Source organism: Salmo salar, chromosome 06 (genome assembly GCF_965601325.2).
Source record: "Salmo salar chromosome 06, fSalSal1, whole genome shotgun sequence".
Lineage (NCBI taxonomy): Eukaryota > Metazoa > Chordata > Actinopteri > Salmoniformes > Salmonidae > Salmo > Salmo salar.
In genome coordinates this window covers 70,478,411-70,500,894 of record NC_138296.1, presented here as the reverse complement: position 1 = coordinate 70,500,894, position 22,484 = coordinate 70,478,411, and the positions used below count along the sequence as shown (strand labels likewise).

The following is a 22,484-nucleotide window of genomic DNA, read 5'->3' as shown; positions in this document are numbered from 1 at the left end:
GAAGAAGGTACTCTGGTCAGATGAGACAAATATTTTGCTTTTTGGCCATCAAGGAAAATGCTATGTCTGGCACAAACCCAACACCTCTCATCACCCCGAGAACCCCATCCCCACAGTGAAGCATGGTGGTGGCAGCATCATGCTGTGGGGTGTTTTTCATCGGCAGGCACAGGGAAACTGGTCAGAATAGAAGTAATGATGGATGGTGCTAAATACAGGGACATTCTTGAGGGAAATTTGATTTATGTATTTTTTTTAACCTCTTCATATAGTGGTTGGCAGGATAATATTTATGAATAATTTAAAACAAACTTCATTAATTTTGTTAATAAGTAGGTACACTAGCTGGAAACGGCAGATTTTTTTTTAATGGAATATCTACATAGGCGTACAGAGGCCCATTATCAGCAACCATCACTCCTGTGTTCCAATGGCACCTTGTGTTAGCTAATCCAAGTTTATCATTTTAAAAGGCCAATTGATCATTAGAAAACCCTTTTGCAATTATGTTAGCACAGCTGAAAACTGTTGTCCTGATTTAAAGAAGCAATAAACCTTCTATAGACTAGTTGAGTATCTGGAGCATCAGCATTTGTGGGTTTGATTACAGGCTCAAAATGGCCAGAAACAAACACCTTTCTTCTGAAATTCGTCAGTCTATTCTTGTTCTGGGAAATGAAGGCTATTCCATGTGAGAAATTGCCAAGAAACTGAAGATCTTGTACAACGCTGTGTACTTCTCCCTTCTCAGAACTGCGCAAACTGTCTCTAATCAGAATAGAAAGAGGAGTGTGAGGCCCCAGTGCACAACTGAGCAAGAGCACAAGTACATTAGTGTCTAGTTTGAGAAACAGATGCCTCACAAGTCCTCAACTGGAAGCTTCATTAAATAGTACTCGCAAAACACCAGTCTCAACGTGAAGAGGCGACTCCGGAATGCTCGCCTTCGAGGTAGAGTTCCTCTGTCCAGTGTCTGTGTTCTTTTGCCATCTTAATCTTTTATTTTTATTGGCCAGTCTGAGATATGGCTTTTTCTTTGCAACTCTGCCTAGAAGGCCAGCATCCCGGAGAAGCCCCTTCACTGTTGACTTTGAGGCTGGTGTTTTGTGGGTACTATTTAATGAAGCTGCCAGTTGAGGTGTCTGTTTCTCAAACTAGACAATATTGCTCAGTTGTGCACCGGGGCCTCCCACTCTTTCTATTCTGGTTAGAGCCAGTTTTCACTGTTCTGTGAAGGGAGTAGTACACAGTGTTGTACGTTATCTTCAGTTTCACACAATCTTTGACAGCCATGAGCTCACATTTATTCATGTTAAGACATGGACCAGCTGCTTTGGAAAAGTAAATCACAAATCACTTCGCATTGAAGCAGTGCGTCCCCTGTCGGAATCACTGATGTAAAAAAAAAAAAAAAGAAAGGCCCCTACGTAATTTCCTGTGTTGATATAACGTGATACGGAAGTGACGTGACCAACATTTTCAAATTGTCTGGCGCGTTCATTGAGCTAGCTGTAACAGAACGGGCGCTTTCTAAAGTAAGTTTTTCTGTTATCATTGAGTACAATATACGGGAAGAAAGCTGATTAGTGTAGTAATAAAACAAAGCTATGTCAGAATATTACCCATTCAGTGTTTTATTCTGTGGGTGTGGAGGTGTAAATTTGAGTTAAATAGCTACGTCTTTCCCTCCTGACAGTTCTGGAGCTGGGATAACGTCACTCTTTTCACACCACTTCGATACAGCTACAACCGGAAAGGATTTTAATAGCAGGTAAGGAGAACATTTTCGCTAACCCTTTTCCAAACCTTAACCTATTTCTCCTAACTTTCTACGTGAATTATCCTAACCTGTTACGAAAGTCACTTCCGGTCGTAACTGTATTGAAGTGGCGTGAATTTATATTTGAGTTCATAGCCAGTCACTAGCCAGCTGTTGGCTTGTTGTGTAATTTGGATATATTTATTGCTAAAAGTTACCATTTTCGTTGCAACACAGTTTGATGGCATCGAAAATTCCTAGATGCGGACAGAATACGTGTAAGTTATTTTCCCTTCAGTTTCTACATTCACACAACTCGCCTCCACCGCAAGCCTCCGGGATTACAGTGTTTTCGGTGTTTGTCTTGTCATTCAACAAAAAATGCAACTAGTAAGCATATTGGTTCATAGCCTGGAAACCCGATATTGAATTCTAGGTCGGGCAGAAATAAGCCTTTGGCTCAGGACAATTCCCCTCACAAACCTCCACAAGCCAGAATATTGACTAAAATTATATTTTAACTTTACCGGTTGTCCGTGCAGTTTGTCCTTTTGCAGATAGAATGTGAGGCATATCCACATGAAAGTATAATTACTTTTTCCCCAATACTCTGGTAGTACATTCAGATTTCTATAACCTGCAGCCCGCGCATAAAAAACGTTCATGTTGTGCACGTGTTTACACGGTTAAGTTGAATTTAATTATGCTTTCCTGTGGATGTGTCTCCCATTCCTATTTTCAAAAGTACCAATCGCAAGTACTGGGAAATTAAAACTTTCCTGATCAAAATGCTAGTTTATGGCTCACGTTGAATACAATGAAATTCAACATCTGTCTCCAGGCTACTTGGCTAATTTTAATTTCGCATTTTGTTCTTTACCTATATCAGGTGTGCGACCTACTGGCAGTGCTGCAGAAATGAAGAGGGCGGCCAATAAATACGTTTTCAAAGAGACTGCTGTACCGTCAGACTTCAATTTCTTTCCAAAAACTGCTACTTTCAAGCCTCTCAGTGAGAATGTACCAAGGTGACTAACTTTCAATTTACAATGGGAAGATAACATCTTGCCTATACATAGTCTTAACAAAGGCTATCTACCTTCTCTTTTCTTTCCAGAAAGAATGTTGTAGCCAAAGTGCATAAAGGGTAAGATACTCTTTTATAAGTTGGGAGAAATACATTTGACAATTACATTCTCATAGCATTCAGTCTTTGTTTTAATAGACCTTCCACCAGATATGGGCAGCAGTCAGAACTCAAGAGCCATAATCAACTTTTACTGGAAGCCAATGAAGAACTGCAGAAAAACCTTACAGAAACACAGGCAAGTTCGTTAAAGGGATGATTCACTATGTTCCAAATGTAGGCTATATGTGAACAAAATGCACTAGGGTTTTTCAATGGGCTATTGAATGGAATGTCTTAGGAAGGAGAATAGTCACTGTTCTCTGTTTGGTTCAGGGCTGTATTGTGCACTTTCACTGTAGTCTGTTATTTTGTAAACAACACAAGCCTTTTTAATTTTGCAGCAAAAAGTTGCCCAGCTGGAGCAACAATACAGTGACCTCCAAGGAACCAATGCAGACATCCAGAAACAACTGAAGGACTGCCATGTGCTACTAGTTGCTGGAAATATTGATCCAGGTAATCATTAGATGACAGGAATTGGTTCACCCTTACAGGTTCAGAGTGTTTATTTGGACAGTTTGGTGAGCTTTCTAAAGATTGCTTTAACCTTTCTTCTGACTTTATTCCTCAGTTTTGGGAGAGAAAATTGGAAAAACTGCACAGCAAAATGAGGATCGACAAAGAGAGGTGGTGGTAAGGTCTTGTTTTTTCAGCCATATTGTTGAACTTCAGTCTGATTACTTGGACTCAAATGTTACTCAGGTCCTTGTTTGCAGGAATCTGGCTTTGTAATTGTGTTTAGTGATTTCTTTCAAATGGATCTCTCCCAACAATGCAGAACGTATCCCAAGATCTGTTAGGTGAACTGCGGACATTTGGTGACATGGCAACAGAAAAAAGTGCACAACTAACAGTAAGTTCCATATGTTTGATTGAAATTAAAGCAGAATTGCCAGTAATCCTGTATGCCAGTCTGTCTAGAGCTGGTTTGCAATTAATTTCCAGGACGTTCAAAAGACCATGAAGGCTCTCACTGATTCTCGGGAGCGTCTGGTGCAGGAGAGGGAGAATTTCTCCTTGGAAGTTGAAGAAATGGAAAAGGCTCTTGAGGAAGCAGAGCAGCTCTTATTGGAGTAGATATTGTATGTGTCTTTGATTTTAATGTAAATGTAATAAACATTGTCTTTCAACTAACTTTGATAAGTAATTTTGATCATTACTACTTGCAAAAGTTGTTTTCACTTAGTCATTTTATTCATCTAGAAGACTGCACATTTTAAAAGCGATTAAACTGTCAGTGTTATTTTGCTTGACTTTTTATTTTTTATTGATTTCGTTCTTGTATATTAAACTTTTCAATGTATCCCATGGTAATTCAGGGCCGTTTCTTGTAAAGGGGAAAAAAGAAGCGATTTCTCCAAGTTTTTGCACAACTTTTATTTTGAAATTCGTTAAACTAAAGCTGCCTACCGGAAGTTAGACGCAAGTCTGCACACACTGCTCGCAGATTGACTACACTAACCCAATAACCCTTTTTTTTTGTCGGGATAGACTGAAGTAAGAAACCATAGCTACATGCGTTCTTTTGTATCTTAAATATCTGTGTTGAATGACTGCATAGCTGGCAATTTACTGTCTTGATCTAGATTACCTTGCTAGCCTAGATTGCCATTGGGCATTTCTAGCTATCTGTAGTTAATGTAATGTAGGTGTCCTGGATTGATGGCAGTCAGGGCACAATTATGGTGCATTCGACAGAGCGTACTGCCCTGTAGGGTCTTGCGGCCGGTGGAGTTGCCATGACGCAACCTAACAGATGCTGGTTAACTACCTACCAGGGATGTGTTAGGGAGGTAGGCAAGAATGCACTTCTATCTTGGTTATTCCTATGCGGTGCCATTCCGACAACATAAAACAAAAAAGATTCTTTCAAAGGACAATTGACTTTCAAAAAAACGTATTCGTAAAGCTCAGGCATTTAAACAGGGTGGAACCTAACAGGGACATTTTGAGCCTAAATTAGATATAAATGTGAGTGCGCAAGATTTAGCTAGCATAATGGTGAACACTTGAACAGGATTAATTTATCTATCGAACAACATTTAAAAAAAAATAAGTAGCCTAACTGGGTGGACATTTGAGCGGGACATGGACTAACAGGTGACAAATGGATACAACTGTGTTTTATAATTATTTAGCTTTGCGCCATAGTTTTCCCAACAAAGAAATTATGACACTTCCTGAATGTGGTGTCATTGTAGGAAGGGGTTTTCTTAAATGGAGAACTACTACAAACTAACAGGGTGCAAAGTCATATCGGGGACATACAGAAAATCTTGAAATAATACAATTTGTATTGATAATACTAACTATAAAAGAGATTTTAAACATTTATTGGCTTCTATTTCTTGTGGCACTTGATTAAATAGCACCTGGAGAACCGCCTACATCCACTGAGACATGGGTTTAAATTGAGATCCATATTTGGTGTTAAGGTAAGGACAGTTGACCTTATTTAAAGCATTTTGTAATCCACATTTTACACCAAATAACAACTGATATTCCATTGGGACAGAAAAGGCACTGCCTAGTAGGAATGACCCAGTTATCTAAGCCAGGGTAAAATTGTAGAGGCAAAGATAACTAGCTAGTTAACCCTTTTCGTCTGTGGTAGAGGGAATCTTTACTTTAATGAATTTAGTTTGTTATATAAGTCGAGGCCACCATCCAAATGCAACTTTGCCTATATTGTGTGGCTAGCATTGCTATCTTAGTTTGCTTCCTAGCTATCCACTTTGTCATGGGTAAAATGGCTATAGCCTATTGCATTTGCCACAGTCTCCAAATGTAGACTTGGCTAAGCTAGAAATGTCAGACATGCCAGTAAATCATTTGTGGATGAGACTGATGTGCCAATGCCTATTTTGTAAAATTATATGCTGGTTTTTGGCAGGAATACATGCTATGGAAATGCCATATAATCACTTACCCAGTTTATAGCCTATGCCAATGTCAAACTTTTTCAGTTGTATGTGTTCTCTTAAATGTCTTCAATGGGTTTTTCATTTGCAGTGCATTCGGAAAGTACTCATGCCCCTTCACTTTTTCCACATTATCTTACGTTACAGCCTTATTCAAAATTTATAAAAATTTATGTTTTTCCTCATCAATCTATACACAATACCCCATAATGACAAAGCAAAAACAGGTTTCTATTCTCTCATTTATTGCAAATAAAAAAAACATATCTTATTTCCGTGAGTATTCAGACTCTCTGCGATGAGACTCAAAATTGAGCTCCGGTGCATCCTATTTCCATTTATCATCCTTGAGATGTTTCTACAACTTGATTGGATTCCACCTGAGGTAAATTCAATTTATTGAACATGATTTGTAAGGGCACACACCTGTCTAAATAAGCTCCCACAGTTGACAGTACATGTCAGAGCAAAACCAAACCATGAGGTTGAAGGAATTGTCCGTAGAGGGCTGAGATAGGATTGTGTCAAGGCACAGGTCTGGGGAAGGGGGACCTTCAATGCTGCAGAAATGGTTTGATACCAAGAACACAGTGGCCTCCATCATTCTTAAATGGAAGAAGTTTGGAACCAACAAGACTCTTTCTAGAGCTGGCCAAACTGAGCAATTGTGGGGGAAAAGCCAGGGAGGTGACAAATAACCCAATGGTCACTGACAGAGTTCCTCTGTGGAGATGGGACAACCATCTCTGCAGCACTCCACCAATCAGGCCTTTTATGGTAGAGTGGCCAGACTGAAGCCACTCCTCAGTAAAAGGCAAAACGGCCTGCTTGGAGTTTGCCAGAAGGCACCTAAACACTCTCAGATCATAAGAAACAAGGTTCTCTGGTCTGATGAAACCAAGTGGGAAATCTTTGGCATGAATGTCAAGCGTCACATCTGGAAGAAACCTGGCACCATTCTTACGGTAAGAAGCATGGTGGTGGCAGCTTCATGCTGTGGGTATGTTTTTCAACAGCAGGTACTGGGAGACTAGTCAGGATCAAGGGAAAGATGAATGGAGCAAAGTACAGAGATCCTTGATGAAAACCTGCTCCAGAGCGCTCAGGACCTCAGACTGGGGTGACGTTTCACCTTCCAACAGGACAATGACCCAAAGCAAACAGCCAAGACAACGGAGGAGTGGCTTCGGGACAAGTTTCTGAATGGCCCACCCAGAGCCGGGCTTGAACCCTATCAAACATCCCTGGAGAGACCTGAAAATAGCTGTCCAGTGGCGCTCCCCATCCAACCTTACAGAGCTTGAGAGGATCTGCAGAGAAGAATGTGAGAAACTTCCCAAATACAGTTGTTCCAAGTTTGTAGCGTCATACCCAAGAAGACTCGAGGCTGTAATCGCTGCCAAAGAGGCTTCAACAAAGTACTGAGCAAAGGGTCTGAATATTTATTAAAATAATTCTGTATGTTTTTGGTGTGTGGGGGGGACAATTTAATTCATATTAGAATAAGTCTGTAATGTAACAAAATGTGGAAAGTCAAGGGGTCTGAATAATTTCCAAATGCACTGTATCCCTTTGAACCTGCTCTTTTCACATTATCATAAAGCAGTGACATCCCTTTCTCTCTACAGCCATTTGTTTTTAACAGCTGCATGTAGGGTCTGAAAGGGGAAGAAGTTTTAATATCCATTCACCCGCTAACTTGGCTTGAAGTCATTATTCTTGTTCCCTGTTGGTTTCCTACATTCCTCATACATTGTCCATTGCTTCCAATTCTTTATCAATACAAACGTTTGAAGAGAGCGCTAATTTTCACGACATCTCTGACGCACCACCCAATGCCTCCAAAATGACCTTGTTTGGCCCTAATGAGAGGGAGAGAAGGAAGGGTGAAACTTGATTTAATGTAATGCTGCCTCATCCTGCTTTCTGACAACATAAATCACACAAGAATGGCTCTGGCTGTGAGGGTCAGCTCTGGTATGTCTATTAGTTATATGTTGCTGTGCTAGTAGAAAACACAGCTTGGCCATTCTAATTGTGGGGCACAGTTAGTTGGGTGCCCCACACTAGTTTGTTGGTGGAAGTGTTTCTATTATTAATCCAGTTCTCATGCCTACTTTACATCATATGAATGTGACCAACAGCTCCCTAGCTAAGAGGGTTTGCTGTTCTGTGTGGGGAAATAAGGCCTAATGGTTGAGAGTTTGGGTCAGAGAAAAAAAGTAATGAAGCATAATTATCACACAACACATCTTTTTCCGAGCTCTTTCCCAAATATGACTAGGGATGGGAATTGCCAGAGGCCTCATGATACGATATTACCACGATACTATGGTGTTTATACGATATCTATTGCTATTTGATGTTCCAAACATATTGCTCTCTATATATCAGCTGCTGAGAGACAAGAAAGAGCCATGAGAGAAATTAGTTTTAATCAGTCATAGATGTAAAGTGCTGAAAACTAGTTGGCTAACTGGAAGAACTAACTAGAGGACAAGCTATGAAGGAAAAATACTTGGTGCAAAAATAATATTCCGATATGTAACTGTATCAATGTTATCCCCATCACAAAATAATCTCCAGGTACAAGATGCTCTTCAATAACATTGAAACTGGGTTTCTATTTTGGGCAACATCTTTGTTAGGCTAAACTCATGTGTATGAATACGAATCTAACTTTGTAAAGAACCAGTGAGAAGGAACACATGTTTTTGTTGATGCAGACATTGAGACATGAGCCTTTCTCTATGGCCTCTTTCCCCTTAGGGCCTAGGGTAGAGGAATGGTTCTAGTACAGCCATGTGGCTTCTCCTCGCTCCCCACATCATTAAAAGAGAATCCCTGAGTCTGAGGCCCAGGAAGCCCCAGTCAGTCTGTTTGCCCATGCACAGACGCCTCAGGATTTACTATGGGAGTAAATTATACAGTCTTTCTCCTGGGGTTGCACACTATCCAGTTCCCGACACTGTTGGTGGATGACCCCATTTTTCACCCCCTCTAGATAAAGATGTTAGGATGAGAATGGCCAGCCTATTTCATCACAGACCGATAGTTGAGAAAACAGAATGGGGTAGGCCTAAATTTAGATCCTGCTCTCTGAACATAATTCTGAAAACTGGGTCTTTGGGCATGGGTAGGCTTACTTTTGTCTCCACTTCAGTCTCTGAAAGAGCTGGAAAGGAAACAACCAGCATCAGCTGAGAAACAAAACGAGTGGATTCTGCATGCAACTCAATGGATGAAGTGGTTTAGTTTCTTAAATGGCCAACATTGAATTCTTATATACATCTAATGTGAAACGGTAGTGATAATGGTTGCAATGCTTTACATAAAGTGTTGTTTTTGCAGTTGAACTTAGGCTATATCAGCTTAAATATGTGTCTTAAGAGGAATGCTGATCCCTTCTTTTCTTCTAGAGATGTTCCCTTATTTTCTCATGTCACTGAAATATGTATTGTACAGTATTTTTGTTATATAGCCTAGCCTTCCAACCAAGGTTGGAGTGCTCCACAGAGAATCCCAGAATACTCCACTGATTAGAACTCTACTTTGTCAATGTCATGTTTTTATCAGGGATTCAGGAAGCCAGTGGACTGAGATCATATGCTGTCAGAACTGGAGGCCAGAGCCCGGAGATTAGGCTACATTCTGACATGGTCTGAGAATTCCCAGTAAGTACCTTTTAATAAGTTAGACACTCCCCCTTGCATGTTTCACATTAATGCACACAAGCCAGTCATGACCTAATAGAGGTCCTAAGGTAGGCTTAGACTTCACAACATTGTTTTATTGTTTAGCGTAATGGAGTATGTTTGTATTTTACTCCTGAAAATGTCATGAATGTTGAATGTTTCATTCAAAATGATAGACTTCTGGAATGGTCTCAGATGATAGAATCCACACAGAATTGAGCAGTTTTCAACAATTCCCACAAGGGGGTGCTCAAATGCTAACTAAACAAAAGAGAGTGAGTGTGTAAGAAGCTATGGTAGAAGGAAAAACACTGCTATGATTTCATATTTCTGGTTGGGGGGAGAATAAATAATTTGCCAAGCTTTGCCAATATTTTTGGCAATTGCATCCTCAACCAATGCATTTGTATTTTTCTTACTTGTTCTTTATGAACATCAAGTTAACTGAACAAACAAAATAAAAATGCGGATAGAAAAACAGATGTGTTCAGCCCTGAGTATTTTATGGAGAAAGGGACAAAAAAAAATGTATCTGCAAAAGGCATAAACTCAGAGATATACTCATGACTGGCTGTAGGGACTGTGAGGGACTTAAGTGAGAGGAGGGGAGCCCATCCTGGCTGGTGGATAGGATAGGGGGGTTAAAGTTTTCCAGACTCAGATACTGGAGGTGGTCCTCAGGGAACTGTGACCTGTTTACTGCCCCAGGCCTTAAAATGCTGCATCCAGGCCACTGAGGCCTGAGTGTCCAGGTGCTATGAAGAAAATGTGCAAATGATGAAGTATGTCAAAGGATAGCTTGTTTTTTTATATGTTGGAAGATGGATTGTGTCTTATTGTGGAATGTCAAACATTAAAATGCCTGTAGTATAATCAATGAATGCATGTTTCAATTATCAGAGGGGGAGTAAATCACCACCAGAGCCACTTATTCTGAAGATTTGTAAGACCAAAAGTTTTGTTTTGAATCTGCTTATCTATTTAATCCGTCAATAGATGTTTTATGAATAACTAATATATCCCGGTGAAACGCTTATGGTTAAATTGAGCAGTTCAGGGCTTTGGAATGGCTCATCCTCATAAAAGACAACTGCAGCTTTGTTGACTGCTGTGTGGACTGTGGCCTTGACTGTAAATTCCTCTTGAGTTTAGCATGCTTGGCCAGCTCCAGCTCAGAATACATATAGACTGTTACTGTTCCTCTGTCTGGACTATCTGAGTGCTGTCCTCTCCTATAGGAGGAGCATCTCGGAATGGTCTCTTTCCAAACCCTGTTCCACCCCTGCCATCCTCGGACAACTGGGATGGACACCTGCTGATGGCCTCATTTTTTTACTGCTGTGTGAATATGCCCCAGTGGCGATCTGGAGCTATCAGCATTCTCAGGAACCTGTCTGCTGAATGTGCTCTTACTGTAATTTGAAATATAAGAAAAGGCTCTGGTGGGTGTCTGTCATTTTCAGTAGGCATCCCATTGAAGTTTAACTTCATTTGTCTAGTTTTGACATCTTCCATCTAGTGGTGACATGGGTAAAACGGACTGGTTGGTTCCACTAAAGGCTTGACTACACTCTTACCGTCTATAACTCATCATTGGCTCTTTCATTTAGATGAGAGAGAGACAGGCGAATCTAACCCCTGCTCCCACTTGAGTCATACACATTGCCTTCTTTAATCTCCCTGTAGAGACGTCAAACTGAAACAGGGCTTGGATTAACCACTTTGTCATTGCCAGGCCCAATGCTGTTGAAGTAAAAGTCATAGTGTAATGTAGAGTTCAGTATTTTGTGTAGTAGAACTGATTGGAATAACTACTGAAATATCCCTTGGTTATTGGAAATATCAAGAATGAGTAAGATTGCATGACTTCATCTGTCAGATGGGACTGAGATTGGAGTAGTTCAGTTGTATATAGGCCTTAGTCAAGTCGTCCTGAAGTTCCCCTGTAAGTTCATGACCCTTCAACTTCAAGCCAGTGGCTCTGGAGGCAAAGCCTACTCTTAGTGATACTTTGACCTCAGCAAAGTAGCTATTGACTGCATGACAAATACATACAAAGTAAGTTGAACGGAAGTCTTAAGTCTGAATCATTTCACCATTCTTTGTAGAGGCTCTTGTCCTGTGATTAAATACAGGTTTGAAGGTAGTGGAACTGGATTGATACATTTTATATCTGATAGTATTATATTCAACTGCCACTCTTTATAGCTGTTTTCCTCTCCTGTCCTAAATGTGGAAGAATTCCAAAGTCCCTTTAACTGCTTTCACATCGACTTGTCTTTAACCTTTCGTTACAGTTTAATGAATTCCTCCATCAAATCTAGTCTGAAGTTTACGACATTCATTTCTACACACTGTCCTCATTACTGAGAGAGAGAGCACCATCTTGTCACCGTCACCTCACTCACCCATAAACCTGTCCTAGCTTGATGATCTCTGTATTAAACTTCCCTTAGCATTCACCTGGTACGATGGCATGTGTGTCGTCAGCAGGCATGCCGGTGGATGGGATGGATCCTGGCATCTACCAGGCTGTACATCACACCAGCTCTATCACTGGGCTTTATGGAGCCCATAATTGAAGCCAGGCTGCTGATAGAGGCTGCTTCTCTGAATCTCCGCTTAGATGGGAGAAATCGATAGTGCGTGCTGTTCCTCAAAAGCCATATGTTAAATATTACTGACTTAACCATTACACTCTGTTCTCAGCTATTTGACCTGGGCCCACAAGATAAAGCAGAGAGAACAACGCATGGCTCTGTCTTTCGCGTTGCCCGGTTCTGCTATCTCAGTCTGCAGCGCAGCTGTCACTGTTTGCATATTTGATATACTGGGGATGCTGAAAAGGAACAGGTGTTGAGTATTAGTTCCATTATTTTATTTCCCCAAAAATGTGGACTGGAGTCAATAGAGTTGTCAGAGCACATTATTGTAATATATGGCAATCTGACTTTTAAATTGACCATTGCTACAAACCATCACCCTCCCCTTTTCTCCAGGAAAAAAGCGGGGAAAATAAATAATGCAGTTCAGGTGGACTGACCTCAAAGAGAGATCAGAAAGATGTGACTCTCTTTGAACCATTTTTTTTTTTTTACGCTTTCAATACGTTTTATATTGATTCCCTGCATGAAATATTCTACCTAAAACTCCGGTAGCAGATATTCTGCTATTTACATTCTTTCAAAGTTCTTGCAAACATATTGGATGTGCAGTAGGTTATTGTTCCAGTATGGAAAGAGCTCTAAAGTGATTTGTCATACTGTACTTGTAACATCTTAATAGGATCATTGACCTCAATGACCTGTGGTCTCACACACACACACACACACACACACACACACACACACACACACACACACACACACACACACACACACACACACACACACACACACCCATACATACATACAGTGGGGGAAAAAAGTATTTGATCCCTTGCTGATTTTGTACGTTTGCCCACTGATAAAGGAAGGATTAGTCTATAATTTTAATGGTAGGTTTATTTGAACAGTGAGAGACAGAATAACAACAAAAATATCCAGAAAAACGAATGTCAAAAATGTTATAAATTGATTTGCATTTTAATGTGGGAAATAAGTATTTGACCCCCTCTCAATCAGAAAGATTTCTGGCTCCCAGGTGTCTTTTATACAGGTAACGAGCTGAGATTAGGAGCACACTCTTAAAGGGAGTGCTCCTAACCGCAGCTTGTTACCTGTAAAAAAGACACCTGTCCACAGAAGCAATCAATCAATCAGATTCCAAACTCTCCACCATGGCCAAGACCAAAGAGCTCTCCAAGGATGTCAGGGACAAGACCTACACAAGGCTGGAATGGGCTACAAGACCATCGCCAATCAGCTTGGTGAGAAGGTGACAACATTTGGTGCGATTATTCGCAAATGGAAGAAACACAAAAGAACTGTCAATATCCCTTGGCCTGGGGCTCCATGCAAGATCTCACCTCGTGGGCTTGCAATGATCATGAGAACGGTGAGGAATCAGCCCAGAACTACACGGGAGGATCTTGTCAATGATCTTAAGGCAGCTGGGACCATAGTCACCAAGAAAACAATTGGTAACACACTACGCCGTGAAGGACTGAAATCCTGCAGTGCCCGCAAGGTCCCCCTGCTCAAGAATACATATACATGCCCGTCTGAAGTATGCCAATGAACATCTGAATGATTCAGAGGACAACTGGTGAAAGTGTTGTGGTCAGATGAGGTCAAAATTGAGCTCTTTGGCATCAACTCAACCCGCCGTGTTTGGAGGAGGAGGAATGCTGCCTATGACCCCAAGAACACCATCTCCACCGTCAAACATGGAGGTGGAAACATTGTGCTTTGGGGGTGTTTTTCTGCTAAGGGGACAGGACAACTTCACCGCATCAAAGGGACGATGGACGGGGCCATGTACCGTCAAATCTTGGGTGAGAACCTCTTTCCCTCAGCCAGGGCATTGAAAATGGGTCGTGGATGGGTATTCCAGCATGACAATGACCCAAAACACACGGCCAAGCCAACAAAGGAGTGGCTCAAGAAGAAGCACATTAAGGTCCTGGAGTGGCCTAGCCAGTCTCCAGACCTTAATCCCATAGAAAATCTGTGGAGGGAGCTGAAGATTCGAGTTGCCAAACCTCAGCCTCGAAACCTTAATGACTTGGAGAAGATCTGCAAAGAGGAGTGGGACAAAATCCCTCCTGAGATGTGTGCAAACCTGGTGGCCAACTACAAGAAACGTCTGACCTCTGTGATTGCCAACAAGTACTAAGTCATGTTTTGCAGAGGGGTCAAATACTTATTTCCCTCATTAAAATGCAAATCATTTTATAACATTTTTGACATGCGTTTTTCTGGATTTTTTGTTGTTGTTATTCTGTCTCTCACTGTTCAAATAAACCTACTATTAAAATTATAGACTGATAATTTCTTTGTAAGTGGGCAAACGTACAAAATCAGCAGGGGATGAAATACTTCCCCCCCCCCACTGTACATACATACATACATACATACATACATACATACATACATACATACATACATACATACATACATACATACATACATACATACATACATACATACATACATACATACATACATACATACATCAGCAAACTGAGAAAAGGTGCTCTGTGAGAGCCCATTAGTGAGGAATGGTGAAAGGTCAGGTCCCCATAGGAATCAGTGGAAGCCATGCTGAGTAATGGCGTGCATATGGAATATGTAACTCACTAAAGAGGCACTTTCAGCACCTTGCATCTGATTTCCAAGTGACTTCAGGGGGCAGGGGTTTTACCTCTTTTTACAAACTTAAAATGAAATATACTTAAGTTTAGAAGTGATTGTGTTTTGCCTCTATTTTCAGAGGAAGTTTATTTCCTGAGGTTTCACAGTTTCACGCTAATGGATATATTTTTTTTGTAGTCATATTTAAAAAAAACAAAAAAAAAAAAAAAAAAATATATATATATATATATATATATATTATACTTTGTTTTTATTGAGAAACACAAAGAAAGTACAAGTAAAGTAAAAGAACACAAAAGATCTGGCAGTTACAGCGCACATCATACATTCATCATATTAGTTACATTGTCATCATCTTTGAATTAGACCATTTTCAAGTACGTAACCCATTTTTCCCAGTATTCCTGACCTCTCTCCTCTTGAGTTCTTAAAGCAAAGGTCATACTCTCATATGGTGTATTTCTTTTACAATATCTATCCATTGTGTCACGGTGGGAGGGTCTTTTAGTAGCAATTTCCTAGTGATAGCCTTTTTACTGGCTGCCAGTAGAGGTACTTTTCTCTATTGTGTAAGTTATCAGGTTTTTCACCCAAGTACAAAGAAATGAATGTTTGTTCTATGTCAAATCCCATTATTTTTCCAATGTTAGATCTTATTTCTCCCCAGTAAGTTTTGATTGCGGAGCAGGACCAGAAGATATGAGAGTGATCCACCCTTGATAGCCCGCATTCTCTCCAACAAGGGTGTAGGGAGCCAGTCTGTTTTGATTTCAGTTTAGGTGTTATGAAGAAACATAACATTCTTCCAACAGAATTCTCTCCATGACCTTGAGTTGGTGGAGTTTCGTTGAGTCTCTAATATGTTCAAACATGTTTCATCAGTTATTTCAATGTCAAGTTCCTCCTCCCATTTCTTTTTATATAGTTTGTAGAATGTTTCTTTGAGGATTGAACAAGTAAAGATTTGAAATCGTTTTTTTGTTACTCCCCAAGTTGTATGCGTTAGTGAATACTTGGATACATTTTTGAGGTGCTCTTGGGTGAATCACTTTTATCTCCCCTAAGAAATAGTGTCAAACTTGTAGGTATCTGTAAAAATGTTGTTTATCCAAGCCATGTTTTTTTACTTAGGTCCTGGAAGTTATCTAGGTCCCCATTCCTTATAATTGTACTGAATGATGTGATGCCTTTCTGCATCCACTGTTTAAATCTGCTAACCTGTGTTGCTGGGGTCGTATGCAGGCCAACTCAGCAGTTTGAGCGCTCTGTCTAAATGATTTTGCTTAACTACCCTAAACCTCGCTCAGATATGAAAATGCGTGACGTAGTCACAAACAAGACCTGTTGGAACCGAAAATAATAAGGGCGCCTATTTCGTCGCTTATACACATCGGTGAAACACAAGTGAAACTATATCGGTCATGCGTGCATATCATGAATCCTCCCCTTGATATGCCTTACTGTCACCCCGTGGTCAATGTGCCATTAATACTTAGTTAATATATATGTTATTAACGTGACACTACTTAATGTGTTCATAAAGAGCACATACTTTTGGCCACTCACCCTTGCTCAGCATTGGGGGAAAATAGGGGAGTTGTAGTCATTGTTTATAGAAATCAATAAACTTAAGGTTGATCGGTCAGTAGGTTGGGTTCAAAAAGCTGCCCTGAGGCTGAGAGCCCTCCATCCTCCTCCCCTTGCTGGCAGCATGTTTGGAACAGGTGTTTGGTGACAGGGTCAAGGATGCATTTTCTGATTACTGTCGCTGGTTTTTCTGACAAAACAGTTGGGTCTATGTGGGTATATGGAGGACCCTAGAGAGGCTTCTGGCCCCAGCAGCTAAAGCATGGAGAGATATGCCCAAAGTCTGTTCTCACTCCCTGTGTGCTGGAGTCAAACATCAGCATCCCATGCACACTTTCAAAATAGCAATTAGCTTGAGTATAGATCAATATGAGATGGCCTCAGTTTGGTGAAACTAATGATGAAGTTACATAGGCTTTTTCAAATCATTTCATTAATATATCATCTGGTAGTCCCAAAATGGCGGAACTCTCAATGAATATCCAACTATTTTTGGTTTTTAAGATATTTTCTGAAAATGTCTGTTCCCAGCAGACCTCTTCAATGGAATTTCTGCACTATACCTGCGTTGTTTGACTGAACCCTCATTCGTTGGTTCTTTATGGCATCCGGGCTGCCCCAGTAATACCATGGAGACCAATTAGAATATGCCTAGTGATAGAATTCAGAAACTGTGTTGATGGAAACATGGTCCTAATGATCATGTCAGAGACCCAACCAAAGCAGAGGCCTCTTCTGCTGTTGGTCTTATCGTGGCCAGACGGGGCCCTAACCTGTTTGCCCTCTCCATTGCTGATTCATAGCCTGAAACTTCTCTTTCATAACCAGGCTCCCATCATTTATCACGTCCTCTACGTTTTCTACTGAAAGGCGTCCAAGAGTCTGAACTCTTAATTCAATAAGAGATAAATTGAAAAAATTTGCAAATGTAAGCCATATTCGCTGGCCAGAACCTAGGAGTGGGATTTTATTCCCCCTCGCTCTCTGTGTTGTAAATCTTCCCAGAGTTCCATGTTCTTGGCTCCAAACAATTAAGAAACTGTTCATTAGACTGACACAAACCAGAGAGAACCATGAGGGTGGGAAGTGGCTCTCTGTACGCAAGACTCTTGGACGGGGCCCAAAGTCCCCCTGAGGGCCTGCTGATTTGGTCACCATGCAGAAGGTGGAACTGGGATGGGAAGGCTTTGGGTTCAGCTTAATCCATTTATTTTGTTTCAGTCAACAGAGACCTTTGTAAAGTCTGAGCCTATCCATACATTGAGTTAAAAGGCACAGCGACTGCCAAGCAAATGATTTAGCTTGCGTTCCATCCCCTCAGAGGAATACTGGTTTTGATAGCAGTAGCCAATATTTTCGTTGAACTGAAGTATTTTATTTAATTGTGGTTTGAAACTGTGTGTTTCATTTCACTACTGTGAGCTGACTGTTTGCTAGAGTTTGATTGATGGACAACCAGAAATGTTTCTATATCAACCAATGGAATTCAGATATTTTTGGATGTGGTTTAGCGATTGATAAAAAGCACATTCAGCAGACAGGTTCCAGTGAAAGGCAACATTTTGGGGGAAAATGGTAGCCCGTAAGGGTAACAGTCACAACTTCAAAGGTCTTCTCTCTTTTTTTAGTACTGCGTTAAACTGATGCTGATTTTGTTTTGGATTCCTGGTGGAACGGCAGCTCAGCCTCGCTCAGTAAAGTGGATGACATGACGTTGCCCAGCGCCCGGCTTTGGGGTTATTTTTTTCGTTAAAGAGGGAGCTCTGGTTAAGCCACAGTCAAGGCCTTGTGTCAGTGTTTACTAAATGGGATTCTCTGGAGCACTGGCAGCTCTTCAATCCCCATTATATGCTCTGTCTGGACCCTGATTGTGTTGTGTAGTGTAGTGTAGTGTAGTGGAGGAGCTGCTTGCTTTCTCCCAGCCCTGAGCTCCAGAGATGGCCAGGTCGTTACTGTAAAAAAATACTGTGTTCTCAATGGGGTACCCTGTTAAATGAAGGCAATATTCATCTCATTCCTCCTACTCCTCCTCTTCCTCCAGATATCAGAATTTGGAGTGAACAGTAAAGGGAAATAGTAGTTTAATGTTAACCTGATAGGATGATGCCTTTTGGCCTTGACTTTAGCTTGACTTTATTACTTCTCTTTCACTCCTCAGTCCACCCATGTCTACGTAAGTGATAACAGGGAAGAACGTCTCATTTCCTCATAGGTGAGGGTTAACGCTGACGGACTGTTCCCTGTTGGTGCCCTTGACGTGGGCTCCTCTAGGTTATCACACCCCGCCTTTGGCATTGCATCTGTTCTCATTAGACTGTTGTGGAACCTTGTAGCCATCTGCAGCGGTTCCTACAGCAGGCCTGACCACCCTCTCTTTTTCTCTGTGGACCTGGCGTGCTACCAAGCGTTAGAACGGGAGACTGGCCTTTGTGATTTGTCTGCTTATACCCAGGCCTGAGTTATGCCATCCCTCCTGTACTGTAAACACAGGGATTGGATGGACCCCTGGAGACCAACTGGGTCACCTCTTTTTTTATTACTTCACAGTGAATCCACAGGTTGCCATTAGCTTGGAAATATGTGCTTCATCTCCAGGGTCAATCACATTCTTATTCATGGTAATTGCGACTTTTTCATTGATCATCCAGTTGAAGACAATGATGGATTAAGATGAGATGATCAAGATGAGTCCAAGATGACATAGCAGTCAGACGTCCTTTGTCCTCGTCTTGTCGTGTCCCGTGTATATATATATATATTTACTTATTTTCTTCGCATATCTTTTTATAAATTTTTTTCTAAAAACTCAACTTCAAAACACTCTCCTGCAACCCGCCTCACCAATTAAAAAAATATATTATTCACCTCAAATCTGAAATCCACAACAGAAGCTAGCCAGAAGCTAGCCAGAAGCTAGCGTTAGTATTCAGCTAACCACGGTTGGCGGTCATCAGCTATCCCTTAGCTCGAATAGCTATCGCCAGTTTTGTTCAACGCGGCTCAGACCAGAGCATACCGAACCTATTTTTCTCTCCATATCCCCGGATTTCTATCGCAAGCTCTGGACATTTACACCTGGATCTTGCAGCTAGCTAGCTGCTATCCGAGTGACTATTGGCTAATGTCGGTCCCAGAGCAAACATCAATTATTTCCGGAGCTAGCCAGCTGAAGAGTTCCAACAGCCACTCCTGGGCTACAATCACCTATCCGGACCCGTTTTACTGCCGATGCGGAGCCCCACCGGGCCTCCACGACTGGACTACCAACGTTATCTGCCCGGGGGAGTTATCCAACTTGGCCCCTCCGTCGCGACGTAACCTGAACGCCCATCTGCGGCCTGCTAATCGTTAGCTGTCTTATCGGCTGCTATCTGAATAGGTCTATTGGACAATTTTCTTGGGCCACTATAACTATTTTGCCAATTGAATTGGTCCCCTCTACCACACGGAACCCCACTAATCTACAGACGGAAACGCACGAGGTGGCTAAAACAGACCTCCCTCCATCTTCTGCCAGCTTGCTACCTATTACCTGGCTAGCTATCTGAATCTCACTGGACCCTTATGATCACTCGGCTAAGCATGCCTCTCCTTAATGTCAATATGCCTTGTCCATTGCTGTTCTGGTTAGTGTTTATTGGCTTATTTCACTGTAGAGCCTCTAGCCCTGCTCATTATACCTTATCCAACCTTTCAGTTCCATCACCCACACATGCTATGACATCACCTGGTTTCAATGATGTTTCTAGAGACAATATCTCTCTCATCATCACTCAATGCCTAGGTTTACCTCCACTGTATTCACATCCTACCATACCTTTGTCTGTACATTATACCTTGAAGCTATTTTATCGCCCCCAGAAACCTGCTCCTTTTACTCTCTATTCTGGATGTCATAGACGACCAATTCTCATAGCTTTTAGCCGTACCCTTACCCTACTCCTCCTCTGTTCCTCTGGTGATGTAGAGGTGAATCCAGGCCCTGCAGTGCCTAGCTCCACTCCTATTCCCCAGGTGCTCTCTTTTGATGACTTCTGTAACCGTAATAGCCTTGGTTTCATGCATGTTAAAACCTGTTGGGGCTAGGGGGCAGTATTGAGAATTTTGAAAAAAATATGTGCCCATTTTTAACTGCATCCTACACATACTCAGAAGCTAGGATATGCATATTATTAATAGATTTGGATAGAAAACACTCTGAATTTTCTAAAACTGTTTGAATGGTGTCTGTAAGTATAACAGAACTCATATGGAAGTCAAAACCCTGAGACAAATTCTAACAGGAAGTGGATATCTGATGTGTTGAATTACTTTTAAGCCTATGCCATTGAAACACACAGGGACTTATTAATCATTTAGCACTTCCTACGCCATCCACTACATGTCAACAGTCTTTACAAAGTGGTTTGAGTCTTCTACTGTGAAAACTGACCGAACGAGAGGCCTGGTAAGTTGGTCATAAGCGGTTGGCCTATACTGCTATGGCGTGCGAGTGCATGTTTGGGCACTCTCGTTCCAATACGTTTTAAAAGAGAATGCAATCGTCCGCCTTGAATATTATTGAAGTTCTAATTGAAAAAAGCCCTAATGATTTATGCTATACAACGTTTGACATGTTTGAACGAATGTAAATATATTTTTTTCCCTCTTTGGTGAAGACAAGTCCGGCAGGCGTCGTTCATTTTTTTGAGTAGCCTACAGGACACGCTAACAACACGGAGCTTTTTGGACATAAATTATGAGCTTTTTCGAACAAAACTACATTTGTTATGGACCTGGGATTCCTGGAAGTGCCTTCTGATGAAGATAATCAAAGGTAAGGGAATATTTACAATAGTATTTTGGATTTTAGATCTCTCCAACATGGCGCCTAGTCTGTATCGCCTAGCCTATTTTTCTGAACACAGCACCTCGTTTATTGCAAAGTGTGATTTCTCAGTAAAGTTATTTTTAAATCTGGCAATGCGGTTGCGTTCACGAGATGTTAATCTATAATTCAAGGGCATAATATTTTACCAATGGTTTCGAATAGTAATTATTTAATTTGTTGTGCTGATTGACTGGCGGTATTGGAGGGAAAATATTTTCTCAACATCAACGCCATTGTAAAATGCTGTTTTTGGATATAAATATGAACTTGATAGAACAAAAAATGCATGTATTGTCTAACATAATGTCCTAGGAGTGTCATCTGATGAAGATTGTCAAAGGTTAGTGCATAATTTTAGCTGGTTTTCTGCTTTTGGTGACGCCTGTCTTTGCATTGAAAATAGCTGTGTGTAATGTTTTATCAATGTACTGTCCTAACATAATCTAACTTTATGCTTTCGCCGTAAAGCCTTTTTGAAATCGGACAATGTGGTTAGATTAAGGAGATGTTTATCTTTCAAAGGGTGTAAGATAGTTGTATGTTTGAGAAATTTGAATTATGACATTTAATAGTTTTCAAATTTGGCGCCCTTGATATTTCACCTGCTGTTGATAGGGTGTACTGGGGGTGGAACGCTAGCGTCCCACCTAGCCCATAGAAGTTAACATTAGAAGCCTCCTCCCTAAATTTGTTTTATTCACTGCTTTAGCACACATTGCCAACCCGGATGTCCTAGCCGTGTCTGAATCCTGGCTTAGGAAGACCACCAAAAACTCTGAAATCTTCATCCCTAACTACAACATTTTCAGACAAGATAGAACGGCCAAAGGGGGCGGTGTTGCAATCTACTGCAGAGATAGCCTGCAGAGTTCTGTCCTACTATCCAGGTCTGTATCCAAACAATTTGAACTTCTACTTCTAAAAATCCACCTCTCTAAAAACAAGTCTCTCACAGTTGCCACCTGCTATAGACCACCCTCTGCCCCCAGCTGTGCTCTGGACACCATATGTGAAGTGATTGCCCCCCATCTATCTTCAGAGCTCGTGCTGCTAGATGACCTAAACTGGGACATGCTTAACACCCCAGCCATCCTACAATCTAAGCTTGATGCCCTCAATCTCACACAAATCATCAATGAACCTACCAGGTACCACCCCAAAGCCGTAAACACGGGCACCCTCATAGATATCATCCTAACCAACTTGCC

General features: G+C 41.2%; 2 protein-coding genes across 6 annotated transcripts in view; both read left to right on the top strand.

Moving 5' to 3' along the window:
- The first annotated feature begins 1,435 nt into the window (after positions 1-1,435).
- Positions 1,436-4,082, top strand: LOC106607886 (uncharacterized). 4 transcript variants are annotated; one of them, XM_014205353.3, is made up of 10 exons: positions 1,436-1,535; positions 1,697-1,771; positions 1,997-2,037; positions 2,649-2,787; positions 2,877-2,906; positions 2,985-3,084; positions 3,290-3,404; positions 3,520-3,581; positions 3,727-3,801; positions 3,894-4,082. In XM_014205353.3, exons 3-10 carry the CDS (start codon positions 2,001-2,003, stop codon positions 4,023-4,025), a joined length of 690 nt encoding a protein of 229 aa, XP_014060828.2. In that variant the 5' UTR covers positions 1,436-1,535; positions 1,697-1,771; positions 1,997-2,000; the 3' UTR covers positions 4,026-4,082. The 4 variants fall into 4 exon arrangements, with proteins under 4 accessions (XP_014060828.2, XP_014060830.2, XP_014060829.2 ...); XM_014205355.3 differs by lacking the exon at positions 1,997-2,037; XM_014205354.3 differs by lacking the exon at positions 1,697-1,771 and having other exon boundaries at positions 1,463-1,535.
- A 278-nt stretch (positions 4,083-4,360) lies between these two features.
- LOC106607884 (protein dispatched homolog 1) overlaps positions 4,361-22,484 on the top strand; it is a 75,555-nt gene continuing 57,431 nt past the window's right edge. Inside the window, exons 1-2 of one of the 2 annotated variants that reach the window (XM_014205349.3) lie at positions 4,361-4,445; positions 9,446-9,543. The gene's annotated coding sequence lies outside the window, so the exon portion shown is untranslated. Of the gene's footprint in view, positions 4,446-4,526; positions 5,384-9,445; positions 9,544-22,484 lie in introns of those variants that run through there. The other variant, XM_014205350.3, reaches the window with a different exon arrangement.

Bases quoted from the DNA above. Each gene is read 5' to 3' on its own strand.
- LOC106607886 (XM_014205353.3), top strand. From the start codon at position 2,001: ATGGCATCGAAAATTCCTAGATGCGGACAGAATACGT. The intron at 3,085-3,289 runs GCAAGTTCGTTA...TTAATTTTGCAG, and splicing joins AAAACCTTACAGAAACACAG to CAAAAAGTTGCCCAGCTGGA. The intron at 3,582-3,726 runs GTAAGGTCTTGT...CCAACAATGCAG, and splicing joins ATCGACAAAGAGAGGTGGTG to AACGTATCCCAAGATCTGTT.